The sequence below is a fragment of the Paramisgurnus dabryanus genome, chromosome 8, assembly GCF_030506205.2.
Source record: "Paramisgurnus dabryanus chromosome 8, PD_genome_1.1, whole genome shotgun sequence".
In the NCBI taxonomy this organism is placed as follows: domain Eukaryota; kingdom Metazoa; phylum Chordata; class Actinopteri; order Cypriniformes; family Cobitidae; genus Paramisgurnus; species Paramisgurnus dabryanus.
Genome location: NC_133344.1, coordinates 21372939 through 21395362, shown reverse-complemented (window position 1 = coordinate 21395362; position 22424 = coordinate 21372939). Strand labels below are relative to the sequence as shown.

General features: G+C 36.6%; 2 protein-coding genes across 4 annotated transcripts; both read left to right on the top strand.

The window, feature by feature from the left end:
* Positions 1 to 128: 128 nt before the first annotated feature.
* Positions 129 to 7504, top strand: LOC135770970 (synaptosomal-associated protein 25). Its single transcript, XM_065280952.1, has 8 exons — positions 129 to 331; positions 2049 to 2132; positions 4061 to 4102; positions 5009 to 5057; positions 6017 to 6128; positions 6537 to 6674; positions 6814 to 6958; positions 7089 to 7504. Exons 2-8 carry the CDS (start codon positions 2061 to 2063, stop codon positions 7152 to 7154), a joined length of 624 nt encoding a protein of 207 aa, XP_065137024.1. The 5' UTR covers positions 129 to 331; positions 2049 to 2060; the 3' UTR covers positions 7155 to 7504.
* Positions 7505 to 8290: 786 nt separating this feature from the next.
* Positions 8291 to 15926, top strand: LOC135770967 (uncharacterized). Of its 3 annotated transcripts, none has more exons than XM_065280948.2 (5): positions 8291 to 8447; positions 12731 to 12960; positions 13060 to 13509; positions 13611 to 13664; positions 13806 to 15926. In XM_065280948.2, the coding sequence occupies exons 2-5, from the start codon at positions 12822 to 12824 to the stop codon at positions 14297 to 14299; spliced, it is 1137 nt and encodes a 378-aa protein (XP_065137020.1). In that variant the 5' UTR covers positions 8291 to 8447; positions 12731 to 12821; the 3' UTR covers positions 14300 to 15926. The 3 variants fall into 3 exon arrangements, with proteins under 3 accessions (XP_065137020.1, XP_065137019.1, XP_065137021.1); XM_065280947.2 differs by having other exon boundaries at positions 8291 to 8451; XM_065280949.2 differs by lacking the exon at positions 8291 to 8447 and adding an exon at positions 9543 to 9633.
* Positions 15927 to 22424: the final 6498 nt, after the last annotated feature.

The window sequence follows — 22424 nt, the reverse complement described above, 5'->3', positions numbered from 1 at the left end:
ATTACGTGTTCAAACACCGGTTGCCCCGAGCAACGCAAGCTATCCTCATTTGGGGGGAGGTTGGGCTTGAGAATGACTGACAGTTAAAGCAGCCATTTAAAATATCGAGCGTTAGATAATATTCCTACAGCAGCCAATAGCATGACAGTTCTTCGCAAAAGGGCGTGCCCACTGATTTACCTGAGAGAACTGGCTGCTGCGCAGAGATGATGCTCAATCAGATCAATGAGCAAACACAGGTGTTAAGCGCAACCGGGTGAACAAAGCGGGCATTGTTTTTGCGCCATTCTCCGGGGAAGTAAAAACTTAAACCTGTAATTTCTCTCGTACGGTAAGTTTTGTCAAATTAAAGAAATTTTCATTGAAAGTTGGAAAGGCGTTTTTATATGTGTAGTGTTTGGAGTTGTTACTTTATATGTTGACAATTTGATTGGGTTTGTATACCCTAGTAGGTTAAAAAGTACAAGCTACGTGTTTGTTTTATGATTTCTGAGGTTGCACATGTTTTGATGACAGGTTTTATCCGTGTTCACCTGAAGTTCGTCGGGCACGTTGCCAATTATTCAAGCTCAAAATGTTCAATTAACGTTACCTTACATAACAACGGGTTAAATTTGGTACTTTAGGTTACAATAAAGGATTTTTATAAACCGTACTTTAAGAATAGTAATACAAATCGTATCTCTGTTTTTAAAGTCATATACTCATGTGTAAACAACAATTTATCTTGCGCTTTGATTTAAAAATTGGTACGGTAGGTCCACTGCCTGTCATTCACTTTGAACAACAGTCCCTCATCGATGTACTGTACGGATGAAATCTCTTCTGTATGCTCATGTAAGCTTGTTGTTAACCATTTTCAGAGTCATTTGACATTTACACGTCTTAGATATTTAGTATTAGTATGTTCCTTCTCCTTAGCATATATAAAATGACATATGGAAAATGCATATGAATAACTTTTATCTTTTATTTTAACAAATATTACAATAAAAACATTATTACTGTACCTATAATAATACATAACATTATCTGTGTGGAACAACAGTGCTTTTTGTACTGTTCAGCAACAAGTTTCTATTTTCATTGTTTTATTATATACATTTTGGAGAAAACTTTCATATTCTGCATTGGTAGGCTATATTTACAGGTAATCTATTTATTGCTCATTAGTAATATATGTATAAACATTAATTAGTAATTTTAGTTAAAGATAGACTACAATTTCCAGCTAATAATGCAAAGCATGCTTTCTTAGAATAATTATATAATTTAATCATTTGTATACCACCTCAGATGTGAACATAATTGTTTATTGGACAGCATACAGTATAATCAAAAGCTTCTTGCAGGCTAAGCATTAGCTATCTAAGATAAGGTATAATTTAGATGAGTTATGAAAAGTTTGCATAATTATTTTCCATCCAGATTGCACAAGGTGTTTGCAAAAAGAAAAAAAAGCCTTCTTAAAATCATAGACTATAAATAAGCTTATGATGTACTAATTAAAACTGCCCAACGAGGCAGAATCTGTTTGTTTCCTCTGAGGAAAATGTGTGTGTGTTTTTTTTTTCATATTTTGTATTCATATTTATTTTCATATTCATTTTTAATTTTCATCAGCCTCCTTAAAAGAACCAACAAAATTATTCAACAAATGCATCTGCTTTGTTTTAAAAGCACATGCTGCTGTGATCCTTTAGACACACACACACAGTGTGAAAGACATTTTGACAACTTAAGCACACCCTCCAAAGAGGTTTGTTCCAGGATTGGTTAAGATTTGTAGCGCTATATAATTTTCCACCCTCGTGCTCTGAAGGCATGCTAATTTTGATGTACACCTAGCAATTAATGAATAATGGTTTCGGTGTTGCATAAGGAGATTTGCCCGCATTAGATTTTATGCAAACAATTTCAGCATGTGTTCTCTTCTCTTCGTCGTCATAGTATGCCAATTATTGCTGTCAGTCTGAGGCATGCTGAGTTTATAAAGCCTTTGCTCTAAGAATAACTGCTTCCCTCAACCTGCCCCCCCCCCACTGCAGAACTCTGCTGGGATGGCTGCTGACTCCACAGTGAGGTCTGAGGTAGAGGAGCTGCAGAGGAGAGCCAATCAGGTGACAGATGAGGTAATGCCATCAACAAACAAATGTTAAAAGTAGGAAACTTTTAGCTTGTGGTATTGATTCTTACTTATCTTCAGCTAACAGTGTGTGCCCTGTTAGTGTTGTTTTTGTTTTGATGACATTGCACAACCTCAACTCACTTATCAACAAGCTGTACAGTGATGACATCAAACATTTTCCCTGTTATCCTGTTAAGGTTGCTACAGGTCACTCTTATCCCCATGGTACATAGCTGCTAGGACGATGGCGCTGAACATGTTATATATGCACTTGCATGCAGTATTATTGATTCCTGTTGTGACTAAGTTATGTAAATTATAAATGAATTTATTTATTATGCCTGATTTTCTGCTTGGTATTAAAGAGCCCCTATTTCATTGCTAAAAAGAACATTATTTTGTGTATTTGGAGTAATCCATTGTGTTCACATGGTTTATGGTTCAATAATTTTCCACATACCGTAAATTATTGTTGCTTTTCTATGCCCCGCCTTTCTGAAACGTGTGGAATTGTTCAAAGCTCATCGTTCTGAAAAGCGCGGTGTTTTAACTGGCCAGCTATCTAGTGCATTGTGATTGGCTGAATACCTCAAGTGAGTAAAGGAAATGTAATGCTCATTACCATATTTGAAAGATCAGTTTCAAACAGGAGATAATCTTGTCTTGAGTACCTTATCAATATGAGCCCGAATCTAATATAGTAAATGCAGATTACCAAGCTGATCGATTAACTTTGCCAGCGTGGCTTGAGCAGAACATTTAAATTGGAAAGGTAAAGATACTAAAACATAAAACCATGTCTGCATTTGTGATCATAGTAACAACAAGTGCTACTCTGCACTGCTGAAAACTCATGTTTAAATCATGGTTTGAATAGTCACTAGTAAATTCTTTAAATATGAAACATAGGGTACTTACAGGCTGTGAGTCAAAAGTGGGCAGAATTAAGATAATGTCCATGGAGTCCACATCAATCGGCTGTGGAAGTAAACTGTTGCCTACAATCCTTGCATTCATTATAGTCCAAGAAAAGACATTTGAAGTCAGTTATAGGTGATAACTTAAAGGGATTTTGGTAACACTTTACCTGACATGACACCTTCATAATCATGAAATGACACGTCATGAACATGAAAGAGATTGTAGGCACATAAACACACAACATAACTGACCACTTTTTACCAGTGATCCAAATTGAATTTGTCATTAAAATATCAGTTAGTGTTAATACTGTGTCATATAGTTTTATAACAGCATCATAAATATTTTTCTTGACCTCAACTACAGTGGTACAAATACAATTTGTCATTAAAATGTCATTAAGTGTTAATACTCAGTCAAACAGTTTTATAACAGCATCATAAATATTCTTCAGTTCATAGTGTTTTTTTTTAGTTTGCTCCATATGTTTAACAAATAAAATCAACCATCCACTAATAAAAATAAAAATTGATAAAATCATATTTTATTACTTTAGTTTATTTTATAATTAATATTTGTAGACTGATTCACCTAAAATTAATGAAAACAGTACAATGAGGTACAATGAGGTACAATGATGGGTTAAGCCATGCAGCGTTGGGTCCATATCCCATAAAAAAAACAGTTAATTACATTATTAATTAAATAATTATGTGCATAAAATCTCCTTCATGTTCATGTGCCATGTCATGATTATGAAGGTGTCATGTCAGTCTTATGAACACCCCTTCAAGTAAAGTGTACTTTGCAGATCGCTAACATGTAGTAACACACTTACACACCATTTTTTTTATCTTAACTTGTAAAACAGGGGCTCTTCAAATAATGACAGCAGGTGGTATTAGATTGCCACTTGTTATATTTAATGGATTGCTCTGAAGTTGATATAGAGAAGGATATATAGGTTTGAATAAATACTTTACAGACAATGTTTTTTTTTACCTCCATCAGTCTCTAGAGATCACCAGAAACATGAAGCTTCTGTTAGAGGAGGTGAGTATGCAAAACTGGAGTAGGCTACTACAGTAAATAGTACCCTGACTCTAATCATATAGGATTTACTCTGATTACACAAGAATCTAAGATTCAAAATGCAAGTCTAGTTAAAGGAATTTAAAGAATTTTAAACATTATAACATACGAAAAAAAGTGGTTTATTCAAAACAATGGGTCTCATTGACTAAGCATGCGTACGCATGAATTTGTTTGTGAAATATGCGTTTGGACGTTTTAACTAACAAATCATGAATCAACAAAAACTTTCATACTAAAATTTCTAATAAATGTTTGCAAAAATGTAAGAACAACTTAGTCATAATCATGAACAGGAAAAAAGAACCCTATAATATATATATATATATATATATATATATATATATATATATATATATATATATATATATATATATATATATATATATATATATATATATATATATATATATATATATATATATATATTATATATTTTTCCCTGTTCATGATTATAACAAACGTGTGGTCTAAGTTGTTCTTTACGTTTTTGAATACATTTAAAATAAATTTTAGCATGAAAGTTTTTATTAAATTATAATTTGTTAGTTAAAACATCTGTATTATGAATGAGACCCAATGAAAGCAAACTACATTGACTAAGTCATTAAAGCATATAATGTTCTATGATATTCTGATATTCCACTTTTTACTTTGTTAATGGTCATGATGATTAATATAACGTTATACATTTTTTAAAAGTATTTTCAAAATAGAAGAGCACCAGGTAGAGTGTTCTGGCACAATATAAATTGATGAGTACCAACAAGTTTTATTTGTTGTGTTTATTATTTGCTTTTCTCATCTTAGCTTTGTCTACTTCGATCTGCTTTCATATTGATTTCTTTACCTCACGCTTTTCAACAGAGTAAAGATGCAGGAATCAGGACACTGGTTATGCTGGATGAACAGGGAGGTAATGAGTTATCTCCTTAGATATTGTATTATAGATAAATAAATGAAGAATCTACAGCAGTTTATTTAAAAACTTGTAAATGCATCATTTGATGTTCAGCCACTGAATTTAAATCGTGTAATAGCAATTGCATCTGTGTGACAGGTAGCTATTATCTCTATGCTAATAACACAGACTATGCACAATCTTGCATATGTGGGTGAACATCCCTTGTGTTCTTCCTCCTCTGTTATTTACTTGTCTCTTCAGTACGACATATAAATGTAGTTTTATATGATTTTGTACATATGCAAAAATGTATGTGTTTGCTTGTGCATGCTCGCACATATCTACCCCTTTCAATTCACCCTTCCTACTGCCTCCCACACCCGCCCCCGTCTCCCTTGCATGGGCAGAACAACTGGACCGCATTGAAGAGGGCTTGGATCAGATCAACAAGGACATGAAGGAGGCTGAGAAAAATCTCACTGACATGGCCAGATGCTGCGGTCTGTGCATCTGGCCATGTACAAAGTAGGTCTCCTCCCAGACACCTGAGCCATGGCTGGGCTTTGGTAGTCGGCTATCAAGCTGTCAGTCATGCCACCTCTCTGCCCATGCCTCTGTCCAATCACTAAACCTGTCCTGCATTGAAGTTCCCTTTAGATTTGTCCTTGTCATCATGGACAAGTTATGTGAGCAGAGGTTTGTTGTTGTTTAAAATTAACCTAATTGTTGTACAACCCATGCTCACATAACAGTTGCCATTGTTTTTCTTAACACATTTCAGTCATATTCCTAACACATTTTTTTTAAGTTTATATTAGTTTTGTATTGTCATTTTGTGTCAGAGCTACAACGTTTAGTTGCTTGTGGGCTTGTGTCGCTTGTTAAGAAAACTGTTGTTGTGTTTTTATCTTATCCCCGTACTTTAACCCCTGAAACCTCCATACTCTGTAATCCCACCTTCCGTCATCCAGAGCAGCTGGAGCGGGTTGAGGAAGGGCTGGACCAGATCAACCAGGACATGAGGGAAGCCGAGAAAAACCTTACAGATCTGGGCAAATGCTGCGGTCTGTGCTCCTGTGATAAGTATGTGGTGTGATGGAGGGGCTTTGCTTTCAGGGGCATGTAGGTGTGCTTGCACGAAAACATGCATGTTTTGGTCATTTTGTGGCAAATGTTTGAACTTACAAAATCACAGTCATATTTTTTTGTCATAAATTAAGCCTTAAGCCTCTAAAAATTGTGTGCCCTCACCAAATCTAACTTACAGCAGTAAGGTTGTATCAACTCCGAGCCTTCATCCAAATAATAAGCACTGTGATTCTTGTGTGGTTCATTCAGAAAGGATGCAACACAAACCAATAGCGTCTCCAGCAGTCAGTGTTAAATCATATGCGATAACAGCCAACATTTACAGATCATTTCTCAAGGTTTTTGGGGACAGATATATTTAATCTGTTCAACCTTATGTCTTTCTCACGTGGCTTTCCACAGGCTAAAGGACTTTGAAGCAAGTGGGGCCTATAAGAAAGTCTGGGGTAATAATCAGGATGGGGTGGTGTCTAGCCAGCCCTCGTCCCGTGTGGTGGATGAGAGGGAGAAGATGACCATGAGTGGCGGATACATAAAAAGGTTCCAGACTTTTACTCAGATTGAAATATGTTAATGCAATAACAGCGTTCAGATATAATTATGGACATAAACTATGAAGGGTTGACAGTGATTTATCAGTGTGTGAACCTAAATATTGTGCACCGAATCTGTTCAACAGAGTGACAAATGATGCAAGAGAGGACGAAATGGAAGAAAACTTGGCTCAGGTCGGCAGTATCCTTGGCAACCTCCGAAGCATGGCTATTGACATGGGCAATGAAATCGACACTCAGAATGACCAGATAGACCGCATACAGAACAAGGTCAGTGTTTGAAATGGGATTATTTGTTTGTTGAACAGAAATTATTATATTACCAAGAGAATCTGAAGTTATATAAATTTTACTTTGGTTCAGTTTATATTAATGGCTGTTTTATGTTTTGTTTTGGCAGGCCATGGTAAATGAATCCCGGATAAATGAGGCCAATCAGAGGGCCACAAAGCTAATATCAAGATAAAAACAGAATGCTAGCCATTAAACAATTTGTTATATATGTTCTTGTGCACACATAATGATTTTATGGAACTTTTTTCCCGTAATTGTTTGTCTATTGATGTGACAGCAAATTATAAACAAAGAGAAATGTAATGAATTCCAATATAATGCCTATGTCATCGTAGTGTGCCTTGTATTTGTAATTTAAGCATGTATTGTATGTAAATAAAATTTTAGATTCTTGATTTTTAAACCTGCAGAACACATCATCATGAATGAGAAATGACCACTTTTACTGTGTCTTTGTATTGGTAAATGTATTTTGTCCGCTTTAAGCAACCGTTAAAGTAATAAATCAATTTATACATTGTTTTTTCTGATGCACAAAATGTTTTTTCTGCTATATGTGCCACTTGCATAATTGTTATATTTAAAAATGCATACTTCAATTTATCAACGTAGAATATAATTTTTTCCTTAAACCTTATTTTATTGTGATACACATCGATCAAACAAGCCTGGATAGTAAAGAACGTAGGCAACTATTAGATTTTTCAGACTAATTTTAAAGGAGCCTCACTACACCCACCTACAGGTTATGTGTTTCAATTACAATGCCACTTCCCTGCTTTGGGAGAGAAGCTCAAAATGGTGGCGATAGTTACTGCGTGGCAACTTTATTGGTGAACTGCATAAATGGTGATCATATTTTACATATCAGGGTTTTTTTTGGAACCACCCAAATTATATTTTTATTTATGCATATTATACTCAACGTCCAGTAATTCAATATGACAACAGAGACCTTATTAAAGTCAGGGAAGAAAATATATATATTTTTAAAGTCAAAATGTCACTGTTAACTCTATCCATTATAGTTTACTTTATATTTAATAATACATTAATATTATTATTACAGTATAACACAAATCTATATATTCTATAAGCAAAATTTGATTGGTACAGAAGTCCATCTTTGATTGCTAACTTACTCCCATATGTGGTCTATATTAGATTGGGAAAAAAATGCGTACAAAAACAATAAAAAAATACGCGTTATATTGTGCTTAAAATTACATTCTATTTAACTGTACGTGAAATAGTTTGCAGTTTGGATCGGGCCACAGTGTTCATATAATTGTTAGGTCTGCTTCCATACAGGCACAGGGCAGGATTACTATAGAATGTTGGCGAACTATCTTCGCGGAGGGGGAAAAACACGTAAACTGAGTCTGCGCGACGCAGGGGATCGCCGCCTGCGAAGTTTATCGGCCAACACTACAGCGACAAATCCTAGGACACGTTCGGCCTCAATGTAGGTAAATACAACTTAATCTATCACTATATCAATACTAAGAAAGTTCGACAAGGGTCCATATTTCAACGCCCGTCTTTCAGATTTGCGTAAAACTCGTTCGTTAACGCGTCTGCGAAAAGCTTGCGTACTCCCTTTTTCCACTAGGCTTGCTAGCTAAAGCTACAAAATACGACTCGGTTTGTGCATTCGGAAGGACTTCGTGCTTATTACTAGAAATACATAAATATGTACGCGTAAAGCGTGTTATTGACGTGCAAAAAAATATATTTTCTGTATTAATGCGTATTTGGCGAAATGAATACGTGAGACGCGTGATGTGTTCTGTGCTCGCTCGCTCGCTTCTCTCGGTTGCCCTCAAAGATTAGACAGGAAAACAACAAAGAAGCAGGAAGCATATGGAGACACCGGCGAGGCGCTGTGAGATCACACTGCAATTAGTTGTAACAGTTAATTTAAAGTAAAAGGAGCCTAGAAAATATGGATCTGTCTTTTCCTTTTGGATCTGTCTGCCTGTGCTGTCTTTTTAAAGGGCACGCGTCACAAGAGCATCACTATTGAGGCTTCATGTTGTGTTTATATCTAATGATTTATTATTAGGTGTGTGCGTGCGACTTTTCAGAGTTGTCCTTCAAATTGTAATGCTGATTTTTGTTAGTTATCTGATTTTAGGACACCATCTTGTATGTATGTGTGCTTTATATTCTTGAATAACGATAAATATTTAGAATTAAATTATTGTTTGTAACTTGATGGTTATAATCTTTTGACCTTATATATGGAAAAAATACTGTACTATTCTTTTGTGTTTGCATGGTAAACTTGAATAAATTGAAATGTACCTCAGTATATGATAGTATTTACTACACTTTGTACAGTATTCTGTAGTGTTAACCATATTTTCAAACGCGGAAGTAAGTAATGTTACCTGTTTCCCTTTTTTGTGCGAGACGTCCGTTTCAATAATAGTGTAGTGGGAGCACGCATAAAACATAATTTAAACAGTTATGGTAAATATTTACTACACCTGCCATGTTTGAACCAGTGGGAGGATGAAATTAAGAAATGGCCTGTTTTATCATATGACAATATATTCAATAATTGTGTGTTGTTGCTCTGGGGTGACGGGTCTTCAGTCCGCAACTATAAAATCACAGAGGCATACCAGTATCTGGACAGTGAGAAAGTCAGTTGAGTGTTTGTACATCAAAATAGACCAACAATTTGTGTTTTTGACCTTTTCAGGCAATGGTTGTAAATGTCAGAGTTGTCCCTCCGATGTGACAACAATTTTAATTGACTTGTTTGAGTTTTTATGGCAACACATCAAGCTTCACACGGTCCGACAGTCAGCAGCGTCTTTCTCATTTAATGCATTGTTAGTTATTTGAACAAACCATTATAAACATTAAACTAATACATTTATTCAGTATTGTTTTAATTTTTTGAAAATATTATTACATCGCTTCTTATGCACTAGATGGAGATGAGCTGCTTATTTGCTTATATAAAAATTATTTGCGTTTTAATTTAAAACATAACAAAATTATGTGCAAACACATTAAGAACTATTATAAACATTAACTAATAAGCATTTTATTTTGTGTGTATATATTGTACTGTAATAATATATAGAATAAATAAAAATATATGCAGAATAATAAACCAACTAAAGGTACATGCACATTATAAGCGACTTTGTCGCTGTGTGTTGCTTGTCTCTTTGAAAAGAGGCGTTTCTAAATTTGGTTGTCGTAAACAAATGAATACCGTCCACTCCAGTAACTGACGATGACGTGAACTCTACTGCTTCATTCTCCTTGGTAGTCGCTTTCGAAAGTCGCTTATAATTTGCATAAATTTAAACATTTCTCAACTTTGTTGCACGACTGGACACACCCCATCTAGTTGCCAACGGTCTCTGAGTACGTTTACATGCACAGAATAAGTGGATAACTATCAAAAATCTGCTTATTACAGAAAACTGTTTTCATGCGTTTACATGCAAATCAATAAGCCGGCTATGCAGATAACTGCGTTTACTAGGGACTTGAAGAATTATCAGTTTTCTCGCAGGCAGTGACGTCACCACCTGTAGTACACAATAGTCGTTCAAAAAGCCAACGGCATATCTGTCTTAAGCTGTACTGTTTTATCTCTTCTCGTGTCTGCAGAACCTGTAAATGTAATATGAGCTTCTATTTTAACATTTTCTCTGCCAACTGCTTTAGTCGAGCGGAGACTTTTATGCGTTACTTTGCGCTTACTTCCGCGTCTGACGTTTCTTTCACACGCGGAGACATGCGCACATGGACAAAACTGTGAGAAAGACGGTTAAGGTGTTTACATGCCACGTGAAATCGGCGTAATGAGCAAAAAACTACCTGTGCCGATCGGTTTTTGCTTACGCCATTTATGGGCTTTCCCCGATAAAGGAAACCCGTTTAACGCATTTACATGACCCCACATCTTATCAGTTTATTAAGCATAATCGGCGTAAGACTGTGCATGTAAACGCACTCACTGTCGCTCTTGTCGCCAATCTTCCATTGAAATCAATGAGATTGCGTCGCTCTGCTACTGCTAGTCCCTGAATGCAGCTTTAATCAGCATTTTTTATCAGCATAATATTAGTTTTATAAACAATTATTGTATTTATTGTAGGGATGCGCAATAATTCACATGCAATATCATGCGCATCTCGTCAGTAAAGCCGGTTCCTTGATTAGTAGTAAATCGCCATCACCTGCTTTCAGATGGAGCAGCATTTACTACATAAAGCCGTAGTTCACTGACAATCTGGGCCATATTGCATACATATCGTGGGCAATATGTCCACAATAATTAGTGCAAAATTGCCTCGATTGTCAGTGAACTACGGCTTTGTGTAGTAAATGCTGCTCCATCTGAAAGCGGGGTATGGCGATTTACTACTAATCACGGAACCGGCTTCACCTACAAGATGCGTAATGACAATCACATGCGAATTATCGCGCATCCCTAATTTATTGTGTAGTGGCCGTTTCTATGAAAGGTTTTACCAATGGATGTTACAGATCATGGGTGCACGTGTGCCACATACACATTCAGCTCTGGTGTGTGGATTATTGTTAAAACAAACGTTTTGTTTGAAATTTACTGCATTTGTACCAGCTATTATAGGAACCCCTAACTTCTCAAATTACGCCGGTCTTCCCTTATATCATAATGAATATTAAAAAGCCTGTTAAAGCGGCAAACTCGTGTCCCTTGCAATACGACTACCATAGCTTTAGTGGCTCAGCGGAAGTGGCTTACACAAAGGAGCCCAAAAATGGCAGTGCCCACATTTATGTCAAAAATAAGGTGGATAGTGAATTTATTAAATTGTATTAATAATACTGCAATATACTTTAATATTAACTATGGTAGGATTCCAAAACAGTGTAGGTTCGATACTAGATAACACGCATACTGAAGGAAATGTATATAGACGGTTTCAGCAGCAACAACATAAACAAACGGCTTTTGTGGACTAAATGCAACTTCTGGTAGACTTCCACATAGAATCAATAACAACAAAGTCATTTTACAGTAGTTTAATACCGATGATAAGGGAAATAAATGACAAGTAAATTACTTTCGTTTATATACCATATCACACTGAGTTAAAGAGTAACTAAACCCTAAACCAACTTTTTTTAGTAAATGATCTGTAAGAATGATGCTTTATTAATGCTGTTCATTGATTCTCACCACGCCCTTGTTACGATCTCACTACACACTTGATACGAGCTTAGTTCGTCCCCTATATCTTCGTTGGAATCTGCCCACTTTTCTTGCATTTTTCAAATATTCCCAGTGGGTGGAGTCAGGCTCTGACCAGGGGTTTAGTTACTCTTTAATATTAAGTTAATGTATACAATGTTAGCCACAGGTCTTTGAAATCTACCTCTTCGCAGTTGTGATCCATGCTCGCCGTCTCCCCTCGTCTTTAGCAAACTAACATATTTTATTTTTGACATGGGATTGTTTCAGAGAACAGTTTAGCCACTAGCCAGACGATAAATAAATACAGACCGAAAAAAAACCCGTCTGTAGATTAATTGCAATATTATTTGCTTTAAATAAATGGATGTGCCAGCTGCATGTGTGTATATAAATAAATGTAAGACAAATTTCTATATTTGTCTAAATGTTGTTTTTAATCATTTTAGGCATTAGCTGAACAAGGCAAAAAGAGGAAGTAATTAATCGAATTGTTCAAAGAGAAATGTAAATTGCATCTGTTTTTATTTTTTCAGACAAACAGTTCAAGCCATATTTCTGATGGATGTTATCTAGAAGCCCTGTTTAATTGTGAATGAAAACCACTGAGACCTTACACAGAGGAGAATGTCTGGGTTTCTACCATACCACTACAGGGGACCAGATGGCAGTTTGACACGGTTTAAGAAAAGAAAGTCACGGTTCACGTTTCAGGAGGTTGAGCTGCTTCTCAATGAGGTACAGAGAAAACGGCACATTCTCGTTGGTAAGGCGTTTAGATTTTCAGCATTATTATGCATTGTGTAGTTTTAATAAGGAACCTCTCTACCTTTAAAATAGTCTAATATACTAATGTCTGAAACAGGGCGGTTCAACAGGGGCATTTCGAAGGAACTCAAACACCATACCTGGGCTGCTCTGACGGACCGTATCAATGAGGTCAGCGAGTGTCACAGAGAGGTCATCGAAGTCATCAAAAAATGGGCCGATCTCAAATGCGATACCAAGCGGAGAGTGGCAGCCATGAAGGCGGCGGGAGCCACGCCTGCCTATATTGCGCAAGAGCTTTCACCTGTGGAAGCCATGGTGCATCAGATCCTTCAGATGTCTAGCAAAAACATGACAGCTATGGCAACTGATGAGCAAATGGATGACGACAATGAGGATAGTCTAGGTGTTTCTGAGATACCACATAGCTCCTCGGGCTTTGCAAATGGTATGCCTCATTCATTTGGCCTAGCAATGCCACCTCCTATCCATACTAGGATCCCAGGGAAAAGAGATGTTGTGCCACCTACAGATATGATGTATAGCTGTGAGTTTCGTTTTATTTTAGTTGAATAAGTAAATTATTTACTGCGTGTTTGTTATATGTCCGATTCACTAAAATATAATTGTTTTGAAATTAAATAATAGATGATTCAGCAGTGCCGCTTACGGACTTCGAGACGGACACCTTAGAAAAGGAAGGTAGGACACAACAGGAATACTCGCTATAATATTTGTATATTCTTTTACTAGTTAAAATTTTGCTACTACTGTTTAAACATTAAGTGATACTTTGTGTATTTACAATGCATATGCCTACATTTTGTTTTGTTGTTGATCCAGACACTATCATGCCATTTATTGAACCAGGATGCCAAAAAGATCAGAATACTATAAATCCTCTTGGATTCCTCAGCCATCCCAGTGGTGAGAAAAGCAATATGCGAGAACAACCAAATCACAGCACATTCAACGGTCGTCCAGCAATCGGTATTGCAACCCTGACTCCACCCTCTGGAGCATCCTCATCACATTCAGTTCCAGCTCCGCCTCCACCTCCTCCCCGGCCATCTCCCACGGATCAGCCCAGCCTACGGGAGCATTTAGCCCAAAGTGCCTCACTCAGCCTGCAGGAGCAGCAGGCCACTACACAGCTGATAGGGTCGCTTTCTCGCTCCCTTGAGTCCCTTGCAGAATCAATGCAACGTTTGGTTCAGACCCAGAAGCAGTTTTCACGTGACAGCTTACAGATGCAGCGCAACACGCTACATGTCCTGCGTGACTTCTCTTCCAGCGCCCTGACTCTTCTTCAAGACAAGACCAATGGCCATCCGTAATCCGTGAACTACCAACAAGTTTTCTGGCCATTTAGAACTACTACTGGTAACAGAAAGTTACAAAAAAGTTATACGAAAATATTGTGAGATTATAATCTAGAGTTTATGGCAGTCCTACTTTGAATCTTTATGAAAGTCAGGACAGGACTGCGAAAATTTGTATCTATTTATATGATAACAAAATAAAAAATGCATTCGAAGTGAAATGCATTAGGAGTTGGAATAATATTGACACCTGTAGGTTCTTTCCTCCTAGGTACCTTCTGAATATTTTTAGTTGACGCCTAGACCACATAAACTGGGTTTCCATCGAAACGTGAAGCGAATCTTTTCAAAATTCGCTTAAAAAATGAAAACAAATACAAATTATGTGCGTTTCCATCAAGTTGTTTGAACGAATAACGGTTGGTATTGGTAACCAACTGTAAACAAAACAAGGCTCGCTTAGAAAATGAAGACAGGACTGCATTTAGTTACGATTTAGTAAGTTATAAATTTACTAGCAGTAAAGCTTATATGCTGTGCACAGAAAAAAGAAATCCAGAATTTTTGATGCTGGCACTTGCAGCTTTCCCATATATGGGAAAGACAACGTCACGTGGGTTTAATGTTTGCTACATCAGAATTTATTCGGCAAATGCGTTTCCATCTCCCATTATTCACATTTACTCTTACTTGTTTTTTTTTTTGTATAAGTCAAAAACCTACCGAAAAAATCTAAAGTTTAGTTTTGCGTGCGCATGTGATGCCAAACTTTATTTAATTTTTGCTCCATGTCCCCTTAGGGGCTCTGTAATACCAACCTCAAGCAGGCGCAAAAACTTTATTGCAAATTACGGGATTTTTAATCCTAAATTTGGCGTTTACATCACTTGTTTTTTTATTTGATACTTCAAAATGCGCAAAAAATCAGTGATGGCTTTGCAAATTAAGGGATTTTTAATCCTAAATTTGGCGTTTACATCACTCGTTTTTTATTTGATACTTCAAAATGCGCAAAAAATCAGTGATGGAAAGCCAGCTATAGACTTTTGTGGACCAATTATGTGCTATTGCGTAGTTATTTAAAAGTTGACCGATAACTATATATATGTGGTGCTGTTTATGAAATTGCAATTGTTTTATTTTGTTCTCCACATTTTATTTTAATTTCTGCCTAAATAATTATTTAACAGATCTGCTGTAAAAGTTTCTATAACTTGAATTTTCTGTGATTCATTTTAGTGCTGTACTTTGCCTCCTATGAGGTTAAACGGTTTTTTTCCTAAAATTGAATGAAGGTGAATTTACCTTAAAACCCATAAATCTGTTTTTAATCTCCCGAAAAGTAAGTCGGCACACTGTTAAAAAAATTCTCCTAGATCAAAATCCTGTGTGAAAGATGATGATGATAAATAAACATAATTTAAAATATCGCTTGAAGTTTTTACTTGAATGATTCCTAGAGTAAGTTAAATATATAACACTAAAGATTGATAAACAAAAAGTTGTCACTGTAACAAAAGTGTTTTACTGTTTGTGTCAATGGCTTTAACTAATGGGCTTGTGTGACTTTTGTTTCTTTACATTTTACGCTATGCATACCTGAAGCTCTCCTAAATAAATACGAAACCTATCCAGAAACTCACCTCGTGTGTACAATTGCCTGCCTGCAGAATTTTATCGGACATCTATCAGTCTTGCACTTGACTTATGTATTTACACATTTGTTTAATTAAATAATGTTTTTCAAGAAAGTAGTGCTGTTATTGGTTTGATTTCAACCAATGGGCTGGGTCGAAATCTAGGTCTAACCTGTGATTGGATAATGTGGCTTCACTAGGGAATCTAATGAGTACAGCTAGAACGAAATGGCTGTGTTCAACTTCGTGAGACACCGCAAGAACCGACAGGCGTATGACGTCTAATTACCACGAGAGCGATTCGAGGAATCATACGGAGGCGTCTTATTTCGAATAGCTCTCGCGATGTTTTGACGTCATCACCTGTCAGTTCTTGTGCCGAACGAAGAACACATGTTCTCAGCGGACAATAAATAGGAAAAAGGATATAAATGTACAATCCTAATCACACGGACATTAACCCTGAGATGGTAAGAACATTCAGTTACATTTCTTAAAATGTGCATTGCCGCTGTTTCTTTGAAGCGTAACATGTTAAATGTATTGGCTACCATGGGGTGTACAGACGCTACGCAGTGGTTACTGTAGTAGGTTATGTGCAGGTATATCTATCTATGCTGTTAATGCAGGAATTTCAATAATCCAGAAAGTTCTGCAGCTGGTCTGATACACATCCTAACTTCAGTCACAATAAAGACCGCGGTCAAGCCAGCCGCTGTTCGAAAATACATGGTCAAGCCAGCCGCATTTCAAATTAAGCGTGTGCGCCTATTACTATACATACGGTAATTTCAAGAAAAGCAGAAAGAACGCGCTTTTCAGAGCGCTTGGTTTCCTCTCGCTCGCTTTCTCTCTCTCTCTCTCGCTCTCTCTCTCTCTCTCTCTCTCTCTCTCTTTGTCTCTTTCAATTTCAATTTTCAATTTCAATTTAAAGAACTTTATTGGCATGATTGTGTCACTTACAATATTGCCAAAGCATTATACATAAAACGAGAACCATACAATAACACAATATTAACCAACATTAAGGTGCAATTAAGCTAAGGTGCTGGGTGATGGATGAAGTACTACTGCAAATAAAATAAAATAGAATCAGAGGATATTTACAATATAAAGTAGACTTTGAAATATAAACATATGAAGTATTCAAATGTACATTTATGGGGGCAGATGAGAGGTAAAATAAAAGTACTGTACAAGATCAGGGCTGTGGATTATTTCTGATGGTGTGTAACTGATAAATGAGTTTAGCAGCAGCTGATGGGTGTCTGTCTTCCCCCAGTAACATCTTCATTTGATCTGAGTCTGAAGAGCTATGAAACTCTGGTATGAGCTTTGAGATTTTGTCAAAGTGTTTTTCTCTAAGCTCTTTATATTTACCACAGTAAAGGAGAAAGTGTGTCTCTGTCTCGATCTCACCACTGTCACAATGGACACAGATTCGCTCTTCTTTTGGGAGCCATGTTTGTCTATGTCGGCCTTTCTCTATTGCCAGACTGTGATCACTGAGTCTGTATTTAGTGAGGATTCGTCTCTGCTTTACATCTCTAACTGTGGAGAGATATTCTGACAGACTGTATTTTCTGTTTAGTGCCCGATAACATTCTAGTTTACTTTGGTTTTTACTTTCATTATCCCAATGATCCAAATATAAAGTTTGACTTTCTTTAATGATTTGGTTTATTGTGGTTTGTTTGCGTTCATTAGTGCTGGTCTGGAGTTTTAGAGCCAGTTGACAGATGGGACTGGTTTTAGGTCTCTTCTCTTGGGTTTTAAGGGCTTCATATTGAAGTGTGTTCGGGGGACTTGAGTTTAAGTGTGACCAGAATTTAAGGGAGCGTTTTTGGATGTGTATTATTAGGGGATATCTGCCTAATTCAGCCCTGCATGCATTAGTAGGTGTTCTTCTCTGAACTCTTAAAATATTTCTACAGAATTCAGCATGCAGGGATTCCATTGGATGTTTGTCCCATTTGGAGTAATCTGTTAGGCATTGTGGACCCCAAACCTCACAACCGTACAGAGCTATGGGCATTATTACACTATCAAATATTTTACACCAAACTGTAGCAGGAATGTCTGTTTGTTTAAATTTGCCTTTGATGGCATAGAATGCTCGTCTAGCTTTCTCTTTAAGTGCATTTACCGCGAGACCAAAACCGCCTGATGCGCTGATTTTTAACCCAAGATAGTCATAGTGTAAGGTGTGTTCTAGTGCAGTGTTTCCTAGAATAAATGTGTATCTGTTATCTTGTAATCTTGCTTTTTTCTGGAAAATCATAATTTTAGTTTTCTTCAGATTGACCGTCAGGGCCCAATTTTGACAGTATTTCTCCAGCAGGTCCAGGTGTTGCTGTAAACCTTGTGCAGTGTCTGACAATAGCACCAGATCATCTGCATACAGAAGAGCTTTAATCTCTGAGTTGTGTAGGATGAGGCCGGGTGTGCTGGATTGTTCCAGTAACACTGCTAACTCATTAATATATAATTTTCTTTCTTTCTTTCTTTCTCTCTCTCTCTGTCTGTCTCTCTTTCTCCTTTCTTTCTTTTTTTCTTTCTTTCTTTCTTTCTTTCTTTCTTTCTCTGTATTTTTCTCTTTCTTTCTCTCTTTCTGTCGTTCTCTCTCTGTCAATTTTCAATTTAAAGAACTTTATTGGCATGATTGTGTCACTTACTATATTGCCAAAGCATTATACATAAAACAAGAAACATACAGTAACACAATATTAACAAACATTAAGGTGCAATTAAGCTAAGGTGCTGGGTGATGGATGAAGTACTACTGCAAATAAAATAAAATAGAATCAGAGGATATTTGTAATATAAAGTAGACTTTGGAATTTAAACATATGAAGTATACAAATGTACATTTATGGAGGCACATGAGAGGTAAAATAAAAGTACTGTACAAGATCAGGGCTGTAGATTATTTCTGATGGTGTGTAACTGATAAATGAATTTAGCAGCAGCTGATGGGTGTCTGTCTTCCCCCAGTAACATCTTCATTTGATCTGAATCTGAAGAGCTATGAAACTCTGCTATGAGCTTTGAGATTTTGTCTCTCTATGTCACTTTCTCTCTGTCTCTCTCTCTCTCTCTTTCTCTCTCTATCTCTCTTTCTTTCTTTCTTTCTTTCTCTCTCTCTCTCGTTCTCTCTTTCTTTTTTCTCTTACTTTCTTTTTCTTTCTTTTTTCTCTCTTTCTTTTTCTCTTTCTTTCTCTCTTTTTGTCTTTCTCTCTTACTCTCTCTCTCTCTCTCTCTTCCTTTCTTTCTTTCTCTTTCTTTCTCTCTTTCTGTCTTACAGTATAAACACTTAATTTAAATAAAGTATAAAAAAAACTATGATCTGTTTTTGAAGGGGACGTCCCATACAGTATGCATAGCTCATATTTAACCATTTCACTGCATCATTTTCGAAATATATACCATCACTCACTTCAGAGGCCTATAAACACTTCATTTCAAAAGAGTAGAAAAAAAGGATGATCTGTTTTTTAAGGGGACGTCCCATAAAGTATGCATAGCTCATATTTAACCATTTCACTGCACTATTTTGGACATATATACCATCACTCCACTTCAAAGGCCTTTAAACACTTCATTTCAAAAGAGTAGAAAAAAGGATGATCTGTTTTTTAAGGGGACGTCCCATACAGTATGCATACCTCATATTTAACCATTTCACTGCACCATTTTGGAAATATATACCATCACTCCACTTCAGAGGCCTATAAACACTTCATTTCAAAAGAGTAGAAAAAAAGGATGATCTGTTTGTGAAGGGGACATCCCATACAGTATGCATACTTCATATTTAACCATTTCACTGTACCGTTTTGGACATACTGTATATACCATCACTCCACTTCAAAGGCCTATAAACACTTCATTTCAAAAGAGTAGAAAAAAATTATGATCTGTTTTTGAAGGGGACATCCCATACAGTATGCATACCTTATATTTAACCATTTCACTGCACCATATTCGAAATATATACCATCACTCCACTTCAGAGGCCTATAAACACTTCATTTCAAAAGAGTAGAAAAAAATGATGATCTGTTTGTGAAGGGGACATCCCATACAGTATGCATACTTCATATTTAACCATTTCACTGCACCGTTTTGGACATACTGTATATATCATCACTCCACTTCAAAGGCCTATAAACACTTCATTTCAAAAGAGTAGAAAAAAAGGATGATCTGTTTGTGAAGGGGACATCCCATATAGTATGCATACCTTATATTTAACCATTTCACTGCACCATTTTGGACATATATACCATCACTCCACTTCAAAGGCCTATAAACACTTCATTTCAAAAGAGTAGAAAAAAAGGATGATCTGTTTTTTAAGGGGACGTCCCATACAGTATGCATACCTCATATTTAACCATTTCACTGCACCATTTTCGAAATATATACCATCACTCCACTTCAGAGGCCTATAAATACTTCATTTCAAAAGAGTAGAAAAAAATGATGATCTGTTTTTTAAGGGGACGTCCCATACAGTATGCATACCTCATATTTAACCATTTTACTGCACCATTTTGGACATATATACCATCACTCCACTTCAAAGGCCTATAAACACTTCATTTCAAAAGAGTAGAAAAAAATTATGATCTGTTTTTGAAGGGGACATCCCATACAGTATGCATACCTTATATTTAACCATTTCACTGCACCATTTTCGAAATATGTACCATCACTCCACTTCAGAGGCCTTTAAACACTTCATTTCAAAAGAGTAGAAAAAAAGGATGATCTGTTTTTTAAGGGGACGTCCCATACAGTATGCATACCTTATATTTAACCATTTCACTGCACCATTTTCAAAATATATACCATCACTCCTAGGGGTGGCACGGTCCATGAAAAAAATCCGAACCGTTCGGTTCGCTTGTCTCGGTTCGGAGCGCGTGTGTACCGCACGGTTCAACGGTTCATGGCATGCGCAATGTAGTCTCATGCCCTGTATGTGACCTCAGATTGCGTGTTTCCCTTTCGCGCGAAAGAAGAGGTGACTGGTTTGGAGTATAAGTACTGCAGGTTATGTTACGTGTAGAAATGGCAAGTGGGAGAGAAAAGGAAGTCTGCCCGCAGTTGGAGGATGCGCCAGCGTCGTATAAGTTTGGTGTGTGGAAACATATTTTTATTTCATGTTACCCATGATGACATCGGAAATAAAACAATAGATTGAACTGCAGTCTATGGGTTGAATGTGCTCGAACTGCCACAGGAGATCGCCTTCTCTCCGACCATTTATCTGAGGTACTGAACACAATGTTTTACGTCTTTTCCTATTCAGCGCTATTTTTAGCCTTTCATTGATAAAGCGAAAGCGGCTGATTTCCGCGTAGTTTCATTTTGCTAGCGTGTGAAAGTTGCGCGATCTTATTTCAGAAATTGCCCCTCAAAGTGAACAGGACAGAAGTGGACAAAAGAGACGGATTTAAATATTACAGGTGTAAAGGTTATGTTTCTCTCTCGTCCACATATACTCTCAGTATTAAAGCAGCCTCTCAGTGATAAATCTAAGAGCTACACTGAAGTTGGCATTTTAATAAATGCAAGTTATCTTTGTGTGCTAAAAATGCACATAAAGTTCATGTAGATGGCAATACACATTCTCTTTTTTGCCAAATAAATGAAAAGCATGTTGAAATCATCAATGTCTTCCCTCTTGCTCTATCAAAATCTCACCTGGCTTTCCTCAGAGATGGTCCCAATAATGTGCTTAAAGTCAAATTCAGTTTGTGCATGATTACATGATATAACTTTTTTTTAATACTGTATCCTAAATTATGGATAATTAATACATTAATAAGATAATAAATTTCTGGAGTGTTAAAAATTTAAAGAAAAAATAACAACAAGAACCGTACTGAACCGAGAACCGTGACCATAGAACCGTGATACGAACCGAACCGAGGGTTTTGTGAACCGTGCCACCCCTAATCACTCCACTTCAGAGGCCTATAAACACTTCATTTCAAAAGAGTAGAAAAAAAGGATGATCTGTTTGTGAAGGGGACATCCCATACAGTATGCATACTTCATATTTAACCATTTCACTGCACCGTTTTGGACATACTGTATATACCATCACTCCACTTCAAAGGCCTATAAACACTTCATTTCAAAAGAGTAGAAAAAAAGGATGATCTGTTTGTGAAGGGGACATCCCATATAGTATGCATACCTTATATTTAACCATTTCACTGCACCATTTTGGAAATATGTACCATCACTCCACTTCAAAGGCCTATAAACACTTCATTTCAAAAGAGTAGAAAAAAAGGATGATCTGTTTTTTAAGGGGACGTCCCATACAGTATGCATACCTTATATTTAACCATTTCACTGCACCATTTTCGAAATATATACCATCACTCCACTTCAGAGGCCTATAAACACTTCATTTCAAAAGAGTAGAAAAAAAGGATGATCTGTTTGTGAAGGGGACATCCCATATAGTATGCATACCTTATATT

Excerpts from the sequence above, each read along its gene's own strand:
- LOC135770970 (XM_065280952.1), top strand. The coding sequence starts at position 2,061 with ATGGCTGCTGACTCCACAGTGAGGTCTGAGGTAGAGGAGCTGCAGAGG. Across the intron at positions 5,058-6,016 it reads TATGCTGGATGAACAGGGAG|AGCAGCTGGAGCGGGTTGAG; the intron begins GTAATGAGTTAT and ends TCCGTCATCCAG. Across the intron at positions 6,675-6,813 it reads AGTGGCGGATACATAAAAAG|AGTGACAAATGATGCAAGAG; the intron begins GTTCCAGACTTT and ends TCTGTTCAACAG.
- LOC135770967 (XM_065280948.2), top strand. The coding sequence starts at position 12,822 with ATGTCTGGGTTTCTACCATACCACTACAGGGGACCAGATGGCAGTTTG. Across the intron at positions 13,510-13,610 it reads TACAGATATGATGTATAGCT|ATGATTCAGCAGTGCCGCTT; the intron begins GTGAGTTTCGTT and ends ATTAAATAATAG. Across the intron at positions 13,665-13,805 it reads GGACACCTTAGAAAAGGAAG|ACACTATCATGCCATTTATT; the intron begins GTAGGACACAAC and ends TTGTTGATCCAG.